This window comes from Pseudonaja textilis, chromosome 1 (genome assembly GCF_049901715.1).
Source record: "Pseudonaja textilis isolate UNSWEBS1 chromosome 1, rPseTex1.2, whole genome shotgun sequence".
NCBI lineage: Eukaryota > Metazoa > Chordata > Lepidosauria > Squamata > Elapidae > Pseudonaja > Pseudonaja textilis.
Genome location: NC_141990.1, coordinates 22,432,154 through 22,449,983, shown reverse-complemented (window position 1 = coordinate 22,449,983; position 17,830 = coordinate 22,432,154). Strand labels below are relative to the sequence as shown.

Genomic DNA, 17,830 nt, shown 5'->3' with positions numbered 1-17,830 from the left:
GCCTTTTGGTCAGTTAGCTAGTTCAGACACCAGTTAGTGAACGCCCCCTCCTCTACCCGCCCTCCCTCAAGGTCTCTCTCTCCGCGCCTCTCGCAACCGCCCCCCCCGCACCGCGCTACGAGACACCCCGCTTCCATGAGCCACGCCTCCTTTCTCTTCGCGCTAATTCCTTCAACCTCAAAGGCCACGCCCACCCCAGCTCGCCTGCCCGGCTGCCCATCGCTCGCTCTTCTTTGGCGCGCGGTGCATGCCGGGCAAGGGAAGGGGAACTGTGAGAGGAAAGGAGGGGAGACAGCCGTCGCGGCCTCGATGTCTCGAGGCGGCTCGGCGCCCGGCTGGGGCTGGTGGCCTCCGTCGCGGCGGCGGGGGCGGCAACAGCAACGGGCCAGGAGAAGGGCGGCCGCCGGTTTCGGCTTTCTGGAAGGAGCCTGGGCCTTTCCCGTGGCAGTGCTGGCGGTGGCGGGACTGGCGGCGGCGTCGCTCTCTTTGCTGGTGCTCGTGTTGGGCCTCTCTGGAGCGGCGCTCTCCCTGATCGTGGCAGCGGCGGCTGCGGGATCCTGGATAGTATCCTCGGGATTAGGCGGCGGCAGCAAGGACCGGAGGGGGACCCCCTTGCTGACCCACCGCATCTCCTTTGCGTCCAAGAGTAACGATACGGTGCTGGCTAACGGGGGCCCCTCCATGAGCTACTCCTCGCCTGGACTGCTCGTGCCTGAAAGGAGGCGGGGGCAGGTTTGCGGGTGAGGAAATTCATTGTACTGGAGCCCCTCGACCTTTCCTCTCTGTGTGTCTGTCTGATGGGGTTTGCATTGCAATCTGTACATGCTCGCCTGCCTGTGCTGCCGGAATGGAGGTGGCGCTTGGAACAAGCGTTGCCCGGGCTCTTTGGGCCCTCCAGTTGTGAAAGGGAAGAAGAGCATAAATTTGACCGGACAGATGCTTCTGCTTCCTTGGGTACCCGGCAATATTCCAGTGACATGCTTCAAACTTGGTTAGGGAACCACTGGAGAAAATCAGGCTTCTCTCAATCTACTTATATATAATGGGGGGAAATGTAGCCTTATTCATTCAAACTACACGCACATATTTGCACAGTGTATATGCTCTTATTTGAGTGGGTATCTGTATATAAAAATATACACACATACACACACAGTTAGTTAGTTCTTAAGGCATATTTTGGACCAGTCAGTTGAGTTTAGTATTTGAACTCTTAATATGCAGAGTCATTTCTTCTATAGAAGTTGGACTACTTTTTGCTGGTCGTACCCAGCATTCTTTTTGTTTGTTTTTCTGCTTTGTATCTTCTCCCATTTTATTGGCTTTCCGTAATTAATAGTAGAGTTGGGGGTTTTTTGGTAGTTGTTACAATTTCATTCGGTCCCTCAGGTTGGAGCCAGGTTTTCATCTCATCCTTTTCCCTTTACTGAGGCTCTTTTCCTTCATCTCCTGTACATGTTTCATTCTGTTTCTCAGAGATGGTTGCTGTTTTGCTTGACCTTGGTTTTAGGGAAATGAAAAGCAGAGGTTTGGAGATGTGGTGTGCTTTGCACTTCCTAGGGAAGAGGAATAATTTAATCATAGCATCTCCATCGTGCTATCTTTTATTGTTTTATCTCTCACTTCATTCTGATATTAAACTTAGCTTGATTTCACTGCATTCTCCAAGATGCTCTTTTGTCCTTTCCCTCATCCATTACAATTGCCTTATCAGTTTCCTCTTCCATTTGTGCTCTGGGTTTCCCCTGGTGCAGAAGCTCAAATTCCCTTACTGCTGCATGTGTCTATGACATGTTTGCCACCTTTCTCATATTGTATTCAGACCAGATGTGATGGAAGGGAGAGAGCTGGAAATCTAAGTGGACCTTGCGAGTAACTAAGAATCAAGGTTTTTCTCAAGGTTGTAAGCAAGACTAAATGTGTTAGCCGAGGTAAACAGCTACTATGTGTGCAAGACAGGCATTGTGTCCTTATTGTAAGCCAGTGTTCACCAGTGATTCAGTTTTCACTTAAATTGGGTAATTAGATAAAAAATTCAACTCAAAAATAAGCGAATGAATTCCACAGCTGAAGTTTTCTGCAAACCATTTTGAATACATAATGCTCTCACTTTCTAGATTTATTGATCTTCATGTTGATGTGCTGAGAATAGTGTGATAGATTTTCTATTTGCACTTTAAAATAACTTTATGAACTGATGGGAAGTTATATATTTCTATTGCTGAATGAGGAAACAGGACTTAAAGCATTTTGATTTTCTGTGTCTATTATTTGCTGACAAGAGTAAGAAATGAATATAATGGATATAAAGGGTGCTGTATATTTGGTCTGAGATGCATTTGCTGCTGGCATTTTGTACAAGAACAGTTTTGCTGCTTATATAATTTCTTCATTTTCTTTGATTACATGTTTTATTCTCCATTCTTTTTAGGGATTACCTGAGTCCATCAACTCGTTTTACGCTGACTCCTCGGCGGCGCTATCCTATCCAGCAAGCCCAATATGCTGTGTTGGGAACCCTGCCTTCAGTTTGCTGGGATGAGCATCGGCGGAAAAACAGGCTATCCATTCACCATTCTAGCATTGCCCACAGCCCTGTAACAGTGAAGATTGCTCGGCCAGAAAGCAGCATTGGCCGTTCTCCACTGTGAGTTTGTTTCAGTAATTGCTTTTGGGAAGTTTTTAGATTTGCAGGCTTGACTGCAGAAAGGATCTTCTCTTGGAGTGATCTCATTTCTCTTCCTGTTTTATAGCGATACATATTAATGTTGTGGAAAGCCTGGCAATCTCTTAAGCTATTTCCTTGTGGCCCAGTTACTTAGGACACATCTTGATTGGTTGATTGGTGGAACTAACTGAGCTATTCCTCTTCCTGCCATCAGTCTCCACAATTCTTGGCCTAAAATGACTTCTTAACCACTCATCATATTGCCTTAGAAGTGTTTTGTGAGGTCACAAGTAAATCCTGAACTGATGTGAACAGACTGCCTATATTCAGCCAGTTTTCAACTTGAATCCCATTGGATAGGTCCGTGGTCATGAGGAATGGGTAACTTAGTTCCTGGGGCATCATATGGGCAATGAGAGGAAATTCACATTCTTGTGACTACTGTCCTTTAATCTGACAGGTTGGAGCAGTTGGTTTCTCCTGTGGCTTTCTCTCCAGCATCTAATACTATCCTGGATCCATGCGCAAAAGAAACTGTCTTGAATGCTCTCAAAGAGAGCCGGAAGAGAACTGTGGAGGAAGAAGAGGAAGACCAGAACTTTCCAAATGGTCAGGAGAACAAGAAGAGGTAATGACGAATGGTCTCCTTCTGCATGCTGCAGAACAAGACTCTGAAGTTAGCACAGTAGTTAAAACACTTTGGTTAAAGTTGAATGGAACTCAACATTAATCTGAACAAAATACTTTCTGAGATGGATCATAGCAATCCTGTTTACATAGGGGCATATTTTAGTATTTTAATCCTCAGATCAAGACAGGTATTCTTCCGTAATCCTTGTAAAAGTTTTGCGAGAGAGGTTTAGTAGGGTCCACACTACAACAAACAGATAATAGATTTGCAGCAAACATATATTTTGTATATAAATAAAATCTGGCCAAGACTTGTTCTACCAAGCAACAGGGCTTAGAAGAATCAGAATGCTTGCACCAATATTAAATAAATAAATAAATATTAAGTAACTTCCAAATTGTAATCTGTTTCTGATTCATCTTTGAAAAATCACCAAAATGTGTTTAATCTTTTTATTTTCTGCAGGCGCCATGATAGTACTGGAAGTGGCCATTCTGCATTTGAGCCCTTGATGGCCAATGGAGCACCTGCATCTCTTGTGCCCAAGTAAGTGCCAGAGCTTTGCTTAGAATGAGAAATGTTTTCCTTTTATTGTGCTAACAAATGATCCCATGTATATTCTGGAAAAGAGACAGAATATTTGCTTGGGGGACATGTTTAAACCCTTTTCTCCCCATTTGCTACTTCTGTCAGTTGAAGGATCCAGATTATAGTGCATGTATAATTCAGCTAAATGAATGAGAGAAGTGGGTAAAACAGGAATTTTTAGAAAAGGTGGCAGAGAAAATGGTGACATTGCAACTCCAGAGGATCCTTGAGGAAACGGATTATCTGGATCCTGTCGGGTTGGAGGCCTGGATATAGGACTGAAACTATTGGTCGCATGCATGGATGATCTCTGGCAGGGGCAGGATGGAGGTTGTGCTTCCATCTTTGTTCTCCTTGATCTCTCAGTTGATTTTGATACTATCAACCATGGTGTCCTTTTGAGCCAACTTGAGGAGTTGGGGTTGGACAGCACAATTTTGTCCTGGTTTACCTCCTTCCCTCAAGGCCAGTCCCAGTCTATTGATAGGGAGTGAGAAGTTCAACTCAGGCCCCTCCTTTATGGAGTGCTACTGGGTTTGGTGCTCTCTCCACTCCTTTTCAACATCTCCATGAAACCGCTGGGTGGGATCATCTATCTCCATGGGGTGAGGTATCACCAATATACTGATGATACCCAGTCATATATCTCGGTCCTGGGTGAATTGAGTGTTGCAGTGGACATCCTTTCACAGTGCCTGGAAGCTGTGTGATCTGGATGGGGAAATGGTAGACTTTATCTGAACCGTAGTAAAACCGAGTGGATGTAGGTAGGCCCCAGGAGTTTATCATCTTTGGTCTTGGATGGAATTGTACTACCGCAGACAGACCTGATGCCTAATGTGGTCCTCTGGGACTCATGGCTCATGCTTGAAGAGCTGGTGGCAGCCATGGCCAGAAGAACCTTTGCCCAACACCATGTTGTGCGCCAGTTATGCCTTTTCCTAGTCAGGGAGTCTCTATCTCTGGTCATGTCCTGATTGAACTATTGCAATGCACTCCACATAGAGCTACCTCTGGAAAGTATCTGGAAGCTTCAGCTGGTACATAATGTAGCTGCACAAGCCATGCTAGGTGCCTAAAGAAGAGCACATATAATACCCTTGCTCTGCAAATTGTACTGGGTATCATTTTGCTTCTGGGTCCAAATCAAGGTCTTTGTAATAAACACTGTGTGGCATAGGACCAAAGTACCTACGGAAGCAGCTTCTCCAATCTCATCAGTCCATCTCAATCAGGCAGGGAATGAATGCTATAGACCCCGTCAGTCAAAGAATGTTGACTGGTAGAGTCTAGGACAAGGATGTCAAACTGGATTTCTTTGAGGGCCGGATCAGCATTGTAGTTCTCCTCTGTGGACCAGCGGTGGGGTGGGGCTGGGATGGATGCCTCCAGCAACACTCTACTGGTCGAAAATAGGCCATGTGGCCTGTTTTTCAGCCCATTTAGTCCTGTTTTTCAGCTGTTTGGGGGCTGTTTTGGGCCTTGAGTTTGATACCTGATCTAGGAAGAGGATGCATCTAATTGTCTTGCAGCAAACCTATAACCTGTCACTTTTCCTAGGCCTGGCTCTCTGAAGCGGGGACTTGTTCCTTCCCATTGCCTAGAAGATTGCTCTTCTAAGAGATCGCGGACTTCTTCCCTCAGTTCTGTGAATAGTCTGTCTGTGGGTGGTATACCAAGCTCTATCCGCAATGCTATTGCCAGCTCATACAGCTCCACCAGAGGTCTCTCACAGGTACATTGTTAGATTATTAACTCCTTTTATGCATGAGATACTGTAGGTATTTCCCAGTTGTATTTTCCTGAACAAAAGCTGTGATGATAACTTGCTATTCTCTTCTCTTTAACAAAACTGGATTATTCTGCATACAAATGTTAGTTTCTCTGTGTTTTCAGATTAGAAGAATAAATATAGCAATCAAGGGATTTTACTCTTAAAATGTAAAAATATGATTGCAGATCAGTGAAGTTTAGTTTTCTAGGGTGATAAAAAAAATCAACCATAAATTATTGTAAAATGATCTATGAATTCAATCCAAGCTTGTCATGGGATCTGATAATGGAGTATGAATGGAAGTTCAGAAGTGAGTCTGGAGTTGCCTTCTTTGGTGGATTTATTAGAGGTGGACAAACCTTGCTACTGATTTTTATGCTGAAAGTTACGCTACTCCATTAAATCCTTTCACCCAGTCTGATTATTGTTATACAGGTTGTCTACTAAGATCCTAGTGACTTCGACAGTCCCAGTTGATATCTGAATCTGCAGGTCACAAATGGATATCCATACCTGGATGATATCTTCATCATATATTCATCCAAATAATAAAAGTGGAGTATGTACAGCCTCTCATAAATTGTTGAAAGGCCCTTGGTGTTCTATCCACCAGCCATTGCAGAAAGTTATCAGGGATCTCGTAGGCAACAGACAGAATTAGAAGAGCCCATTAGAATCAAACAGCCAGAAAATCTGGCAATCTAGCTGACAGTTCCACAAAACCTGAAGGTAGCCAGCTGCTATGTCTATACTCGGGCAGACTCATCGGGGGAATAAGTCTAACTTTCTCCTCAAAACAAACAAACATACCGAATGCTGATCTATCCAGGCAGAGACTACCAACAGAATGAAACAAGGAGATACGGTTGAGTTAGGGAACCTGTTAGGGAGCAACAACTTTACAGGGGCCAGTAGTAATTGGATAGGGTTTCAAGAATAAAACTGGCATGTGGGATTCTTAAAACAAGTTTATTATAACTATAGCTTTTAGATGGCAGCATTTAATCATGGAAACTTCTTTTTGCCATTCACCTCCTGTGTAAGTAGATTTCAAAAGGGTCTACGTTAATTTAATTTTCTCTGTATATAAATGTTCTGCTTAAAACAAAAAGTATTGAAAAGATTCTTCTTGTTTCCAATAATACTTCATGCTTTATTTTCTCTCCTTTAGCTATGGAAGAGAACGGGGCCAAGTTCCTCTCCTCTTTCCAGCCCAGCATCTTCTCGGTCTCAAACACCTGAAAGGCCTAACAAGAAAGTAAGATATCCCAGCTCCAACATCACGTGAGTGCAGCTTTTCTTTACCCTTTTGTAATCAGAAGCTGGAAGGGTCAAATATGATGCAATTCTTTTGAGGCCTCTTTCTGATAAATACTCCGGTTTCCATAAACTTGCCTTTTTGTGTGTGCTTTCAAGCCAATGTTGACTTCTGGCAACTGCCTGCACAAATCCATACTGTTTTCTTGGCAAGATTTAAAAGTGGTTTGACATTGCCTGCTTGCTACCATGTTTCTTAGAAAATAAGACAGGGCCTTATTTTCTTTAGACCCCCGAAAAAACGGCTAGGCTGTCTTTTCGAGGGGTGTCTTAGTTTTTCCCCCACATGCCTCGCCTCGCCAAGCCACCGAGCCGCTTCTATCGCAGCTGAAAGGGACACGCCAGGTGCCTTGCCTCTCTACTGGGCTGCTTCTTTAGCGGCCGAAAGGAGCTATTCCTCAAGCTTAGCAAAGACTGAGGGAAGAATGGCAGGCAGGAAAATTCCCCTTCCCCATTTTCCTCCCGTGCTCCAAAAAGCCTCCATTCCAAAACTTCAGTGTTCAGAATGGAGACTTTTTGGTGAATGGGAGGAAAATGGAGAGGCGGTGGATTTTCCTGCCTGTCATCCATTCCTCAGTCTCCCTCTCCCTCCCCATTTTCTTGCCTTTCACAAAAATGGCTCTACTCCAAGCCTTCAGAATATCCCAGGACCCTGCAAGGCTTGTTGTAGCGTTGCACGTGTGAGCGGCGGCATTGCTGTGAGGTTCGTCACATCGGCGCAGCCTCTTTGAGCAGAACCCTGCAAGGATTGCTGTGCCATTGCACGTGCGAGCGCCGGCACCGCCGCCAGTTTGGACACACTGGCGCAGCCGCTCACGGCAGGATGCCAGCTGCCCCGAAGTAATGAAGCTCACGGAAGTGCTACCATTCATGAGTGCAATGCCACAACAAGCCTTGCCGGGTCCTGCTCCAATGAGGAATGGATAGCAGGCAGGAAAATTCCCCTCCCCATTTTCCTGCCTTTCACGAAAACGGCTCTACTCCAAGCCTTCAGCCTTCCAATCCTGGGATACGCTGAAGCCTCAGAATGCCTCTGCTTCAGCTCAGAATGACTCTCACCCCTCTCTGCAGCCGGACAGTTGCTCCCCACATCCCTGCGCCCAGGCCGCCAGTCGTGCCAGCCATGCCCGTCCCCCGGGCTTATTTTTGGGATGCGGTAATATTAGGCCCATCTCCCCCCCCCCCCCCAAAAAAAATAGGATTGGTTTATTATTGGGGTGGGTCGTGTTTTCTGAGAAATGCGGTAGGGCTGAGAGTGAGTGATTGGCCCAAGGTATCCAGTTCACTTTTTGCTTAAAACAGCACTCGAACTCAGAGTCCCTCCGTTTCTAGCCTGATGCTTTAACCGCTACATCAGTGGTTGGCTCTCTCTAAATATATCTACAGAGGAGGATTCCTCCCTTCTCTTGTTTAATTGGTAAAGCTGAACCAAGACATCTTTCCTGCATTTAAACATCTCGTGAAGATCAGTCTTCTGCAAGAACGAGAAGATTTTTGCATGTGGTTTTTCATAGGCAACATCCTGTCTGGACTTTAATGGAGGTAGGGGTGGGGGATATATTTATTGAAAAGAGGGCAGACTATTAAATAGAAAGCATTTTCCATGACATTTTACCAAACTGCATTTCTGAACTTTACCTAACCATTAGATAAATTGAAAGGGCTACCAGCGATTGAGGGTGTTCAATGATTTGGGTTGTTGTCTTGCAATCTGTTGCTTGACATTTTGGTTACTAGGGAGGTCTTCAGAGCAACATACTTGGTTGACTGCTTTCATAAGATGCCTGCTTGCATTACCCCGAGAATCTCCTCAAACCAACATGCAAAGGGCAGGTGGCCAGCTACTGTCCATAAAATGAATGACAATAGTATATGGGAGGAAGAAAGGTAGGGAGGAAGGAAGCAGATCTTCCTTCTCCCTTTGACTGTCCCTCTGCAAATCTTTGAGCCAGAAATTCAAAAGAAGAATTGCTTAAGTATTCCCTTTCGCTTGCTTTCTCCTGTTGCTACAGGGAAGAAGAGCCTCAGAAATCCAACTCGCAAATGCCTGTGACAGCAGACAGAGAGACACAGGAAGAGAAGAGTAAGTTCAAGGGATCGGGGTGGGATGGGCCAAGAAGGGTTGGAGAGCAAAACTGAGGGGCAACTTTGAGTCTGGGGTGTGAAGGGAGGATCCTAAAGTAAATAAATAAATATTAAAGAAATAAATAAATATTACATTGTCAGTAAGGCAGGAAAATGTCTCTCTAGAGTGACTTTTACACAAATGGATTGGCATGACTTTGCAGTTGCTCAGAATAAAAAAAAAATCACCTCTGCAATAATAGCAATGTATTGTTTCGATATTTCAGACCTATATTCTGAGTCCCAATTCTTACCTGTGAAGATCACTAAGATCTTACCTCTATCTTTTTCCCTCTGTTGAATGCTTTCTAATTAATTGGGAGGGTCTGTTAAGAACACTTACAGAATATTTCTCTAAGGAAATATTGAAATTTTAATTGCTAATACTGTAGCATATAAATATTCTTACAGTACACCAACCTAGCTTCTTCCTACTTACTTTTTTGTAGCCTCTATGTTCATATTACACTTGTCTGTTTTTAAGCCTTCAAAGATGTTGTGTATAGACATGGATCATGACTACTTCAGAAGCCTGAGCTGCTTCTGATTAGGTGGCCTCATGCATGACTTGTCAACTTGGTCTCAGTTTCAGAATCACCCTTGAAGAATAAATGCAACTATGTGAGTTCACCATCTTCATCAGGAAGCAATGGAAAGCGCAAGCGGAAGATTCAGCTACTTTCAGCCCATCATGGAGATAATTTTGCCTTGGTATGACTCTTCAGTGACTTCTTTCTTTCCCTCCTCCTTTTTCCCAGGAATAAGTAATGTTGAGCAGCACATAGTTGAGTTGATGTACGGAAGATACCATATGACAAGTGATAAGATATCCAGCCAAGAAGACAAGATAGTTAGATTGAGTAGGATGGGTGCTGCTAATTTTGTCTTTAGTCACACATACCATATGCCTTGATGCCTGAGAAAAAAGTGGGAAGCGCTAAAGTCATGTAATCTTTAGGTTTGTTTATACATTCCCAGAGCTAAGGGAAGAACACCTCTGTGTTTTGTTTGGTGCTATTTATAAAAGTGCTGTTTTGCGCCTTCAGAACAAAAGCTTAAGATGTTGTTTTCTTGGCAGCCTCCACCACCTCAGCTGGGCTATACAGTCACCCCAGAAGACTTGGATGCAGAGAAGAAAGCAACACTACAGTGGTTCAACAAAATCTTAGAAGAAAACATTGGTAGGTGTTCTCCAGGCTGCCCTTGAGAGAGTGCCCCCAAATGAGGGATTTATACTAACTAAATAGGGAGTGTGATGGTTCGGTGGCTAAAGACACGGAGATTATGAGTTGGAGAGTTGACAGCCCAGGTGCGAGACCCAAGCTCCATGCAACAGAGTGAACTCGTTACCAGCTCCTGCCCAGTGCCCATCCAGTTTGAAAGCATGCAAATGCAAGTAGATTAATAGGTACCACTTTGGTGGGAACGTTCCATGCACTTTGGCATATAGCCATGTTGGTCACATGACTATGGAAATAGTCTTTGGACAGCACTGGCTCCCTCGGCCAAGAAACACAGATGAGCACCATGCCCTAGAGTCAGTCATGACTGACTGGGAAATCTTTACCTTTACAAACTAAAAGTGGGTAATGATAGTGACCCTCCGTGCAAGGTCTCAAAATGACTTCTTTGCTTGTTCTGTTAGTTCTTGCTAGTCACTGATTCGTTAGTTGGCTTAAATGTCAGCAGATGCTAGATGGTGGACTCTAGTGACCTCGAAATTACCAGAAAGCTGTGATGGTTTTCTCAACAGATTCCACCCCAAGTGCACCTGTGGAGACCACCTCTTCATCCCAGACTTTGAACTTTTCATTGATTTCTGCCAAACCAACACCTGTGTCATTGCCCATCTCTACTGCAGCAACTAATCCCCTTCTGGAGAGCCTGAAGAACATGCAAGAAGGAAAGGGCTCTTCGGCAGAAGCAGGTGAGAAATTTCAGAGGGAAAGGGCATTCATTGCCTGCCTTGGAAGAACGTTTGAGCATGATAAAGGCCTGTGCTCTGAAACTGGTGGATCTGTTCTTAAGTATTTAGCAGCTTCCTACAGAATTGGATGTTGATGAATGAATGCAAGGGGATGAGGACTAAGATTCCTGTCAGTAATCTAGGCCCTAATCTGATGACTCTAGAGAGGGATAGGGTTAGAGTTTTGATTTATATTCATTAAAATATGGATTAAAAAGTTTATTCTGAACACATTTCAGAATACAGAATCTTGCCTCTCTTCCCAAAGATACAGAAGCAGGCTGAACTTCATAGCTTTTTAAAGCTTAGCTTTAAAAAAATCAGATAGTACCACAAATTCATGAATTCTTTGTATTTATAATGCAGGAACTATTCCGCTAACATACTTAATTGACAAGACTATTCCTTTCTCCTCTTTAGCCAAAGGGGAAAGGCAGAAGCAATTTAAGTTGGCAAGTAAGCAGTTTTTTTCATACAGAAAAAGGGTTGTTCCTCATCCTCTTCATAAGGAAAAATATTCTCTTTGTTTAAAAATATTTTTCCAGTTATTAAGAGAAAAGGACTAGAGATCTTCTCGCCCACCAAAGTTTCTGGAGACCAGAATGCAGCCTTTACCTTGAAGAACTCAGTTCTCCACTCAGATGGTGGAGATGCTGTTGAACTCCCCAGGCCTGGCAAATGGCCAGCTGTGAAGCAGAGCTTTCGACTTTTGAGAAATTCCCTTCTCCAGAGACCTACTCAGCCCATTCATTGGTTTTCTTTTAAATTACCAGAGTCTATTCTTTTTCAGGAGACATTTAGAGCAACATCATATTACCTAGTTTGGGTAACGAAACTTCTGCAAGAAAACAAGCTCAGAGAGCACCAAGCACCCCTCATTTCAACCCTGAGATATAAATATTCTCCTTTATTGGTGCATTTAGAACAATTTGGAAAATCCTTAAATATGTTTTTAAATGTTCAGTTTTATAAAATTTTAATCATCTTAACTTTTTATTTCTGCTTGTTATCTAAAGAATTTCTAATTAGATTTAATCCTGTTAAACTAGTTCTTGAATTGACAGTTACTGACCATTTTCTAGAGGTTAACAAACAAAATGCCCTAGGTCAGATAAGATAGGATGAGATAGATTATGACATGATTATCCTGCAACCTAAAGAAACGTTCTCCACACTTCATCCATGCTGGACAATAAGTCCAGAATATTTTTGCCTTTTTGATGTATCCAGAAATTTAATTCTTTAATTCGAGAAATTTAATTCTTGCGCATCTCCCCTGGTTGTAGTGACAGGTTAGATTGTTTTAAGTGGGGTTACAGTGTGGAAATGCCACCCTTTTTCTCTATAAAAAAGTGAAACCAATTCTATTCTGCAATAAATACAGAAGAGGAGGAGGGAAGTTAACATTTATGTATTCCAGATTGTCCGATGTAAATAAATAAGTTTTCTTAATGGTTTACTGTGGAGCACAGTCTCCTGATTACAGTAACGTAATGTTTTCTCCCTTTTCCCTTCCCTCCCCTCCAGCCAAGACAGTTCCAGGGACTACAGGGAGCCCTCAGATACCAGCCTTCTCTGCCTCCCTGGATTTGAGCTCCTCTGTGGCAGTGACATCCCCTAAGCCTCTGACACCCAACGTACCTATTTCCCTGTCCGCTGCTTCTCCTCCTTCGGGCGCTTCTCTGCCCACCAGTAGCGCAGGCAGTTTGGTGACCGCTTCTTCTGAGCCAGGCCACACTCCAGCCAGGCCCTCGTCTGCTCCAAAGCCCAGCATCCTCCTTGGGATCCTCACCAGTCCTCTAGCCGACAAGCCCCCAGCTGCAACGATGCCATCTTCTTCTGCGCCCAGCACGGTGCCTGTTTTCAAACCGGTGTTTGGCAGCCCAGCAAAAAGTGAGAACTTTGGCTTCTCCACAAGTGGCACCACTGTGGTTTCTGCCACTGCGCAATCTGTGCCTTCTATGGCACCTCCTGTTGCTCCCAGCGGCATGTTCAAGCCCATCTTTGGATCGCTGTCCGCACCAGCAACTTCTGTCCTGCCTACAAACACTTCTTCATCTCCCTTCGCATTCAGCCAGGCCCCTCAGCCAGCAGCATCGTCTGGCCTTCCTGCCATCAATGCCTCGAGCAGTTTAGGGCTTCCTGTTCTCCCAGACGCCACTGTTACCACCTCGGTGTCACCCCCTGGAACAGCAAGCGTGACATTTGTCTCCATGAGCAAACCTGTGTTCAGTTTTGGGCCAGGCATACCATCCTCTGCCGCTTCCCCCAACAACAACAACAGCAGCAGCAGCAGCAGCAGCACTCCTGCCACTGTTGTCTCCACACTGGCATCACAGCCCTTGCTATTTGGGGCTGCACCCAGTGCCAGCACAGCTGCCATGCCCCTCTTCCAGTTTGGCAAGCAAGCTGCTCCTACAGGCGCCACTGTCAATCTCTTGGCACCCTCCGGCACCACTAACTCAGCTCCCACTATTACTGCTGCCGCCGCCACCACAACCAATACTGGCTTCGGCATTTTTAGTGGCGGCAGCAGCAGTTCCGCACAGGCTTCTTCAGCCTCATCAGCTACCACACAAGCTCCACTGACTTTTGGATCTTGCACCTCTGCGTTCAGCAGTACCTTTGGGGCTGCCTCAAAACCACCCCCTCCATACCCTGCGGTTACAAGCCAGCTGGCTTTTGATTCGGGGGTGTCTGAGGGCCAGCAGGGAACTCTCAAGCCTCCTGCAGCAGGACCCCTGCTGAACTTTGGGACTCCTTTCAGCTTCACTGGCTCAGTAGCCCAACCTGCAGCCCAGCCAGCATTTGGTAGCTCTACACAGACCCCTTTTGGAGGGGCATCTTTTGGCGCCAAAAGTACTTCCCAGCCAGCATTTGGCGTTGCATCGTCCGTGTTTCCATTTGGGACAGCTACCGCATCCGGCACTCCGACTACAAGCAGCAGCACAGGAAGCTCTGTGTTTGGAAGTTCAGCCCCAGCTCCCTTCACCTTTGGGGCATCGAATCCCTCAGGTGTAGCAGGCAGTGCTTTTGGCGTTGGCGCCAGTGCCACAGGCACAGGAGTGCCCACAGTTGGATTCAGTTTCGGCAGTGGGCAGAGCGGAGCTGCAGAGGGAGTGACGCCCTTTGGAACTTCCTTGGCACCAAACCCTTTGGGTGCCCAGAACCAAAACTCTGCCTTTGCTTTCAGCACCCCAAATACACCCGAGAACAAGTTGGCATTTGGAGGTGAGTCCCCTCTTGCTTGTTCAATATTCCTACTTATTTTTCAGGGGTGGATTGCTGGTTTTGTTTTATTTTGTATTTTGGCTATTCCTGTGGGCTGTTTTGATTCCTAGGATGGGGTCTAGAAGCCCTATCTTTATATTTGAAGCTGTTGGGAGTAAGTGAATTTGTATTTCTGCTCAGGAAACCACATGGAGATTTTTCAGTTCTGACTAGGTTCTGTTTCCATTCTGTCTTCTAAATCCAAGTCTCTCTTCGTTCGGCTCTGTTTGTTTCCCTGTGCTCACTACAACAAACATGGCTTCAAGTGCAAGTGATGAGACTTGAGCCCAATTTAGGTGGCCATAGATTAGACCAAGTTTGCATGTGAGGAAATGAATGAAAGGCAGGCGTTTCTGGGCCGACGATGCCTGTGTTCTTGGCTGATTTTGGGAGGAAAGTAAAATGGAGGAGAGAGGAAAGAGCTGATAGACTCCTTTGGTGTTCTTGTATTGGGATAAAACAATCATCTTTTGTACAAAACAGAGAAAGTAGTTCCTGTTGTTCATGTGCGCCTGACAATATCAGGCAGGGATTGTGATCTTGTTTCTCCATAATGTGACTCCGTTCTCTAATAGACGCTTTGCTTTGCTACTGTTTTGTGATTAGGGACTCCCACGCCTACATTTGGACAAAGTACACCTACCCCAGGTGGTGGCAACGTAGGGAGTTGCAACCTTTCCTTTGGAACACCCATCACCCCCGCCTTTGGAGGAATGACACCTGCTTTTGGTAAGGATTTGGAAGTTGACGGGTAGGGAGCCATTCTATTATACAAGGCAGTCTGTCTTTTTGCACCATTTAGAATGCCGGGATCAGACAGTAAAAGTTAAATCACTACAGAACAACGTTTTGGTTTGGTTTGTAGATCGGGGAATGAGGAGATGTAAAACAAAATGCATGATTATAAGGAACGGTTAACATAGTTCTACATCCAAAATTATTTGGCAATATCAGCGATATTGCCAGACGGTTGATGGCATATTCTTTGACAGAGGCCAGAGATTGAAAATCACTCATGAGTAGCAACTTGGCATGCTTTCTACGCCCAAACCACCTCTGTGAAATGGCTGAAGGGAGACCTTTTGCTTTTCTGTCCCTCCAGGGCCAGCAACAGCTGCCTTCTCCATTGGAGCAGGATCCAAGACAGGAACTCGCCAACGGGTGCAGGCCCGGAGGCAGCACACTCGTAAAAAGTAACTGGGAGCAGCTTCCTGCCTGGACTTCAACTCCCAGTTGATCTGCTGACAGATCCTCCTAATACCGTACTACCCAAGGAAGACTTATCCAGCTGGACTGCCCTGGGAATCTCTTTTCTATAACAACCACAGGAAGCTATTCTGGATCAAAGAGTGATTTTTACCCCTTCAAATGGGATAGGAGAAACTTAAGCCCTTTTTACTTGAACAGTCTATGGCTGAGTCTGGATGAAAAATTTGTACATATCCTCTATTTTCCCCTTCTCCCTGTGGACCTCTCCCATCAATCTCCCCTTCTTTCTCGGCTCTTAACTTGATTCCTTTTGGACTGCTTGGTGAAGGGCGTAGGGTGTTGGGGAAAGTATTTGGCTCGCAGCCATAGAAACGTTTCTGATTGAAACCAACTGTTAGCTCCCTCCCTCAGTTTCTTCTCTCTTTGGAAGCCTTTTCCAGAGAATCTTTAGGGCTTCCTGATTCAAATTCACATCAAAACATAGTCCACACTAAGACCCCTCTGTCCCATTGGGATAGCCATCCTGTCTTGCCAAAGCTCTTTGGCTTCGTGTGGTTTTAGCTGTGAGTTGGGTGGTTAATTGTTAGCTGTGGCTACAGAGCCTAACAGCAGAGATGTGGTTGAATAGCAACATGAAATGGAGAAACATCTTGGTATTGGGGGGGGGAAGGAGAGAATCTCCCTCACTGGTCTGCTTCTCCCATGACCGTTTGGTGAGGAAGACAGTGCCATTCACCCCTACAGCTTTTCATTTAAGCAGCCTTTCCTTTCCCTCTGCCCTCCTCCTCCTCCTTCAAATGTCTGTGTTTTGCTCACAGTATGTTTGTGTTCTTTTTTTATTGCTCTGTGAATTGAGTTTGGAGGAAGAATTGAATTGTATGCGTGGCGGCATGTTGGTAATGCCGGACTTGTAAACATTTTCAGGGTACCTGTCTCCAACGGAGACGAACCCTGCCTAATTGGGTGTGGACAGTCACTGCATGGCTACATGTGCTGAATGAAGTGTGAAGACTGCAATTTGGAAAGAGGAAGACATAACACCTCCCTGATGTTTGGTGGCTCCAGGACCTTGTGAAAAGTTCTCGTTCTGTGCTGGGCCTTGGAATAGGGAGGAAAAGTGTTTCTAAGCTGGAAGAGTAAAACCATAAGCCCTGTGGGGCTCTGACTGAAATCCGATTTCTTTTTTTTTCCAACTTAAAAAGAGCTTGAGTCACAGCAGTCAGCCATTGCGGGTAGACAAGCAGCTTGGCAACAAAAACGGTTCTCCTCAGCCAGTTTTGTTCTTGGAAGTCAGGCCAGCTGCCAGTGGTGTGAATGTGTGCGTGAGCCTGCCTAATTCTAAATTTAAAAAAAAAAATATTTAAACATTTTTTAACAAAGTGAAACTTTATTTTTATATTTAAGCTAAATTGCCTTTAAATTCCTTCAAGCTTGGTTCATAGAGGTGTGAAAGTACAAAGTTGTTCATTAGCAATTTGCCTGTGCTGTTACGAGACAACAGGGCTTATAGGGAAGTGGGGGGAACGCCTGCTTTCTTGCCACCACCCCCTCGGGCTTCACAGGTCAGTGTTTCATGTGTTTGTTGAATAATGTGAGTGTGGCTCAGTCTGTTCCATAATGCTTGAGAGCTCTTGCACGTTTTTAAGTGGGGCTGGGAAAGTGAATCTGGGTCAGCGCTTGTCATGTGGAGGCGAGGCAGACGTGTAGCTTGTAAAAAGAACGGCCACTTCAGTGACTGCTTGGGACAGAGGCTAACTTTGCTGGGGAAAAGGGCCACCTTCAAGAATCCCATCCATTATTTAATATATTAGTTAATATTGACCAATTAACTAATATTCCTAATAACGGCTCGTATTTCATCTTTCCACATACGGTGGTGGAAGGGGTGGGTGGTTAGTCCTCCGCCAGCAACACGGGGAGGCATTTTCTTAGGGCCCCCAAGTCTGCAATGAACCAGTCGTTTCTCCAGCCGGGAAGCAGCTGTCCCACCCTATACAGGTAGAGCAGCTTTTGTTACCAAGATATTGCTGTGTGTGAATGAAATGAAGTAAGTAAAAATAAAAAGAATGGGCTGGCTTTTTAAAAAAAGTTGCAATGGAGACTTGGATCATTCCTGTCAAGGGTTTTAGTGTGACTGTGCAATTTCTTTTCCTTGCTTATGTTGATTTAAAATAAAACTGCTTGAGCCAGAATGTTTTTTACTGTTTTTTTGGCCAGATAGCCTCCTGGAGTGGCTTGACAGATCAATAAAAGATGCTAGTCTCTGTTCCAGTGGTTTTCACT

At 45.0% G+C, this 17,830-nt stretch overlaps 1 protein-coding gene across 1 annotated transcript; it reads left to right on the top strand.

The window, feature by feature from the left end:
- Positions 1-245: 245 nt before the first annotated feature.
- POM121 (POM121 transmembrane nucleoporin) lies at positions 246-17,739 on the top strand. The gene is made up of 13 exons (XM_026708473.2): positions 246-740; positions 2,432-2,647; positions 3,129-3,296; positions 3,765-3,845; positions 5,448-5,622; positions 6,833-6,945; positions 8,991-9,061; positions 9,689-9,813; positions 10,181-10,283; positions 10,856-11,029; positions 12,596-14,299; positions 14,945-15,067; positions 15,441-17,739. The coding sequence occupies exons 1-13, from the start codon at positions 310-312 to the stop codon at positions 15,533-15,535; spliced, it is 3,579 nt and encodes a 1,192-aa protein (XP_026564258.1). The 5' UTR covers positions 246-309; the 3' UTR covers positions 15,536-17,739.
- The last annotated feature ends 91 nt before the right edge of the window (positions 17,740-17,830 follow it).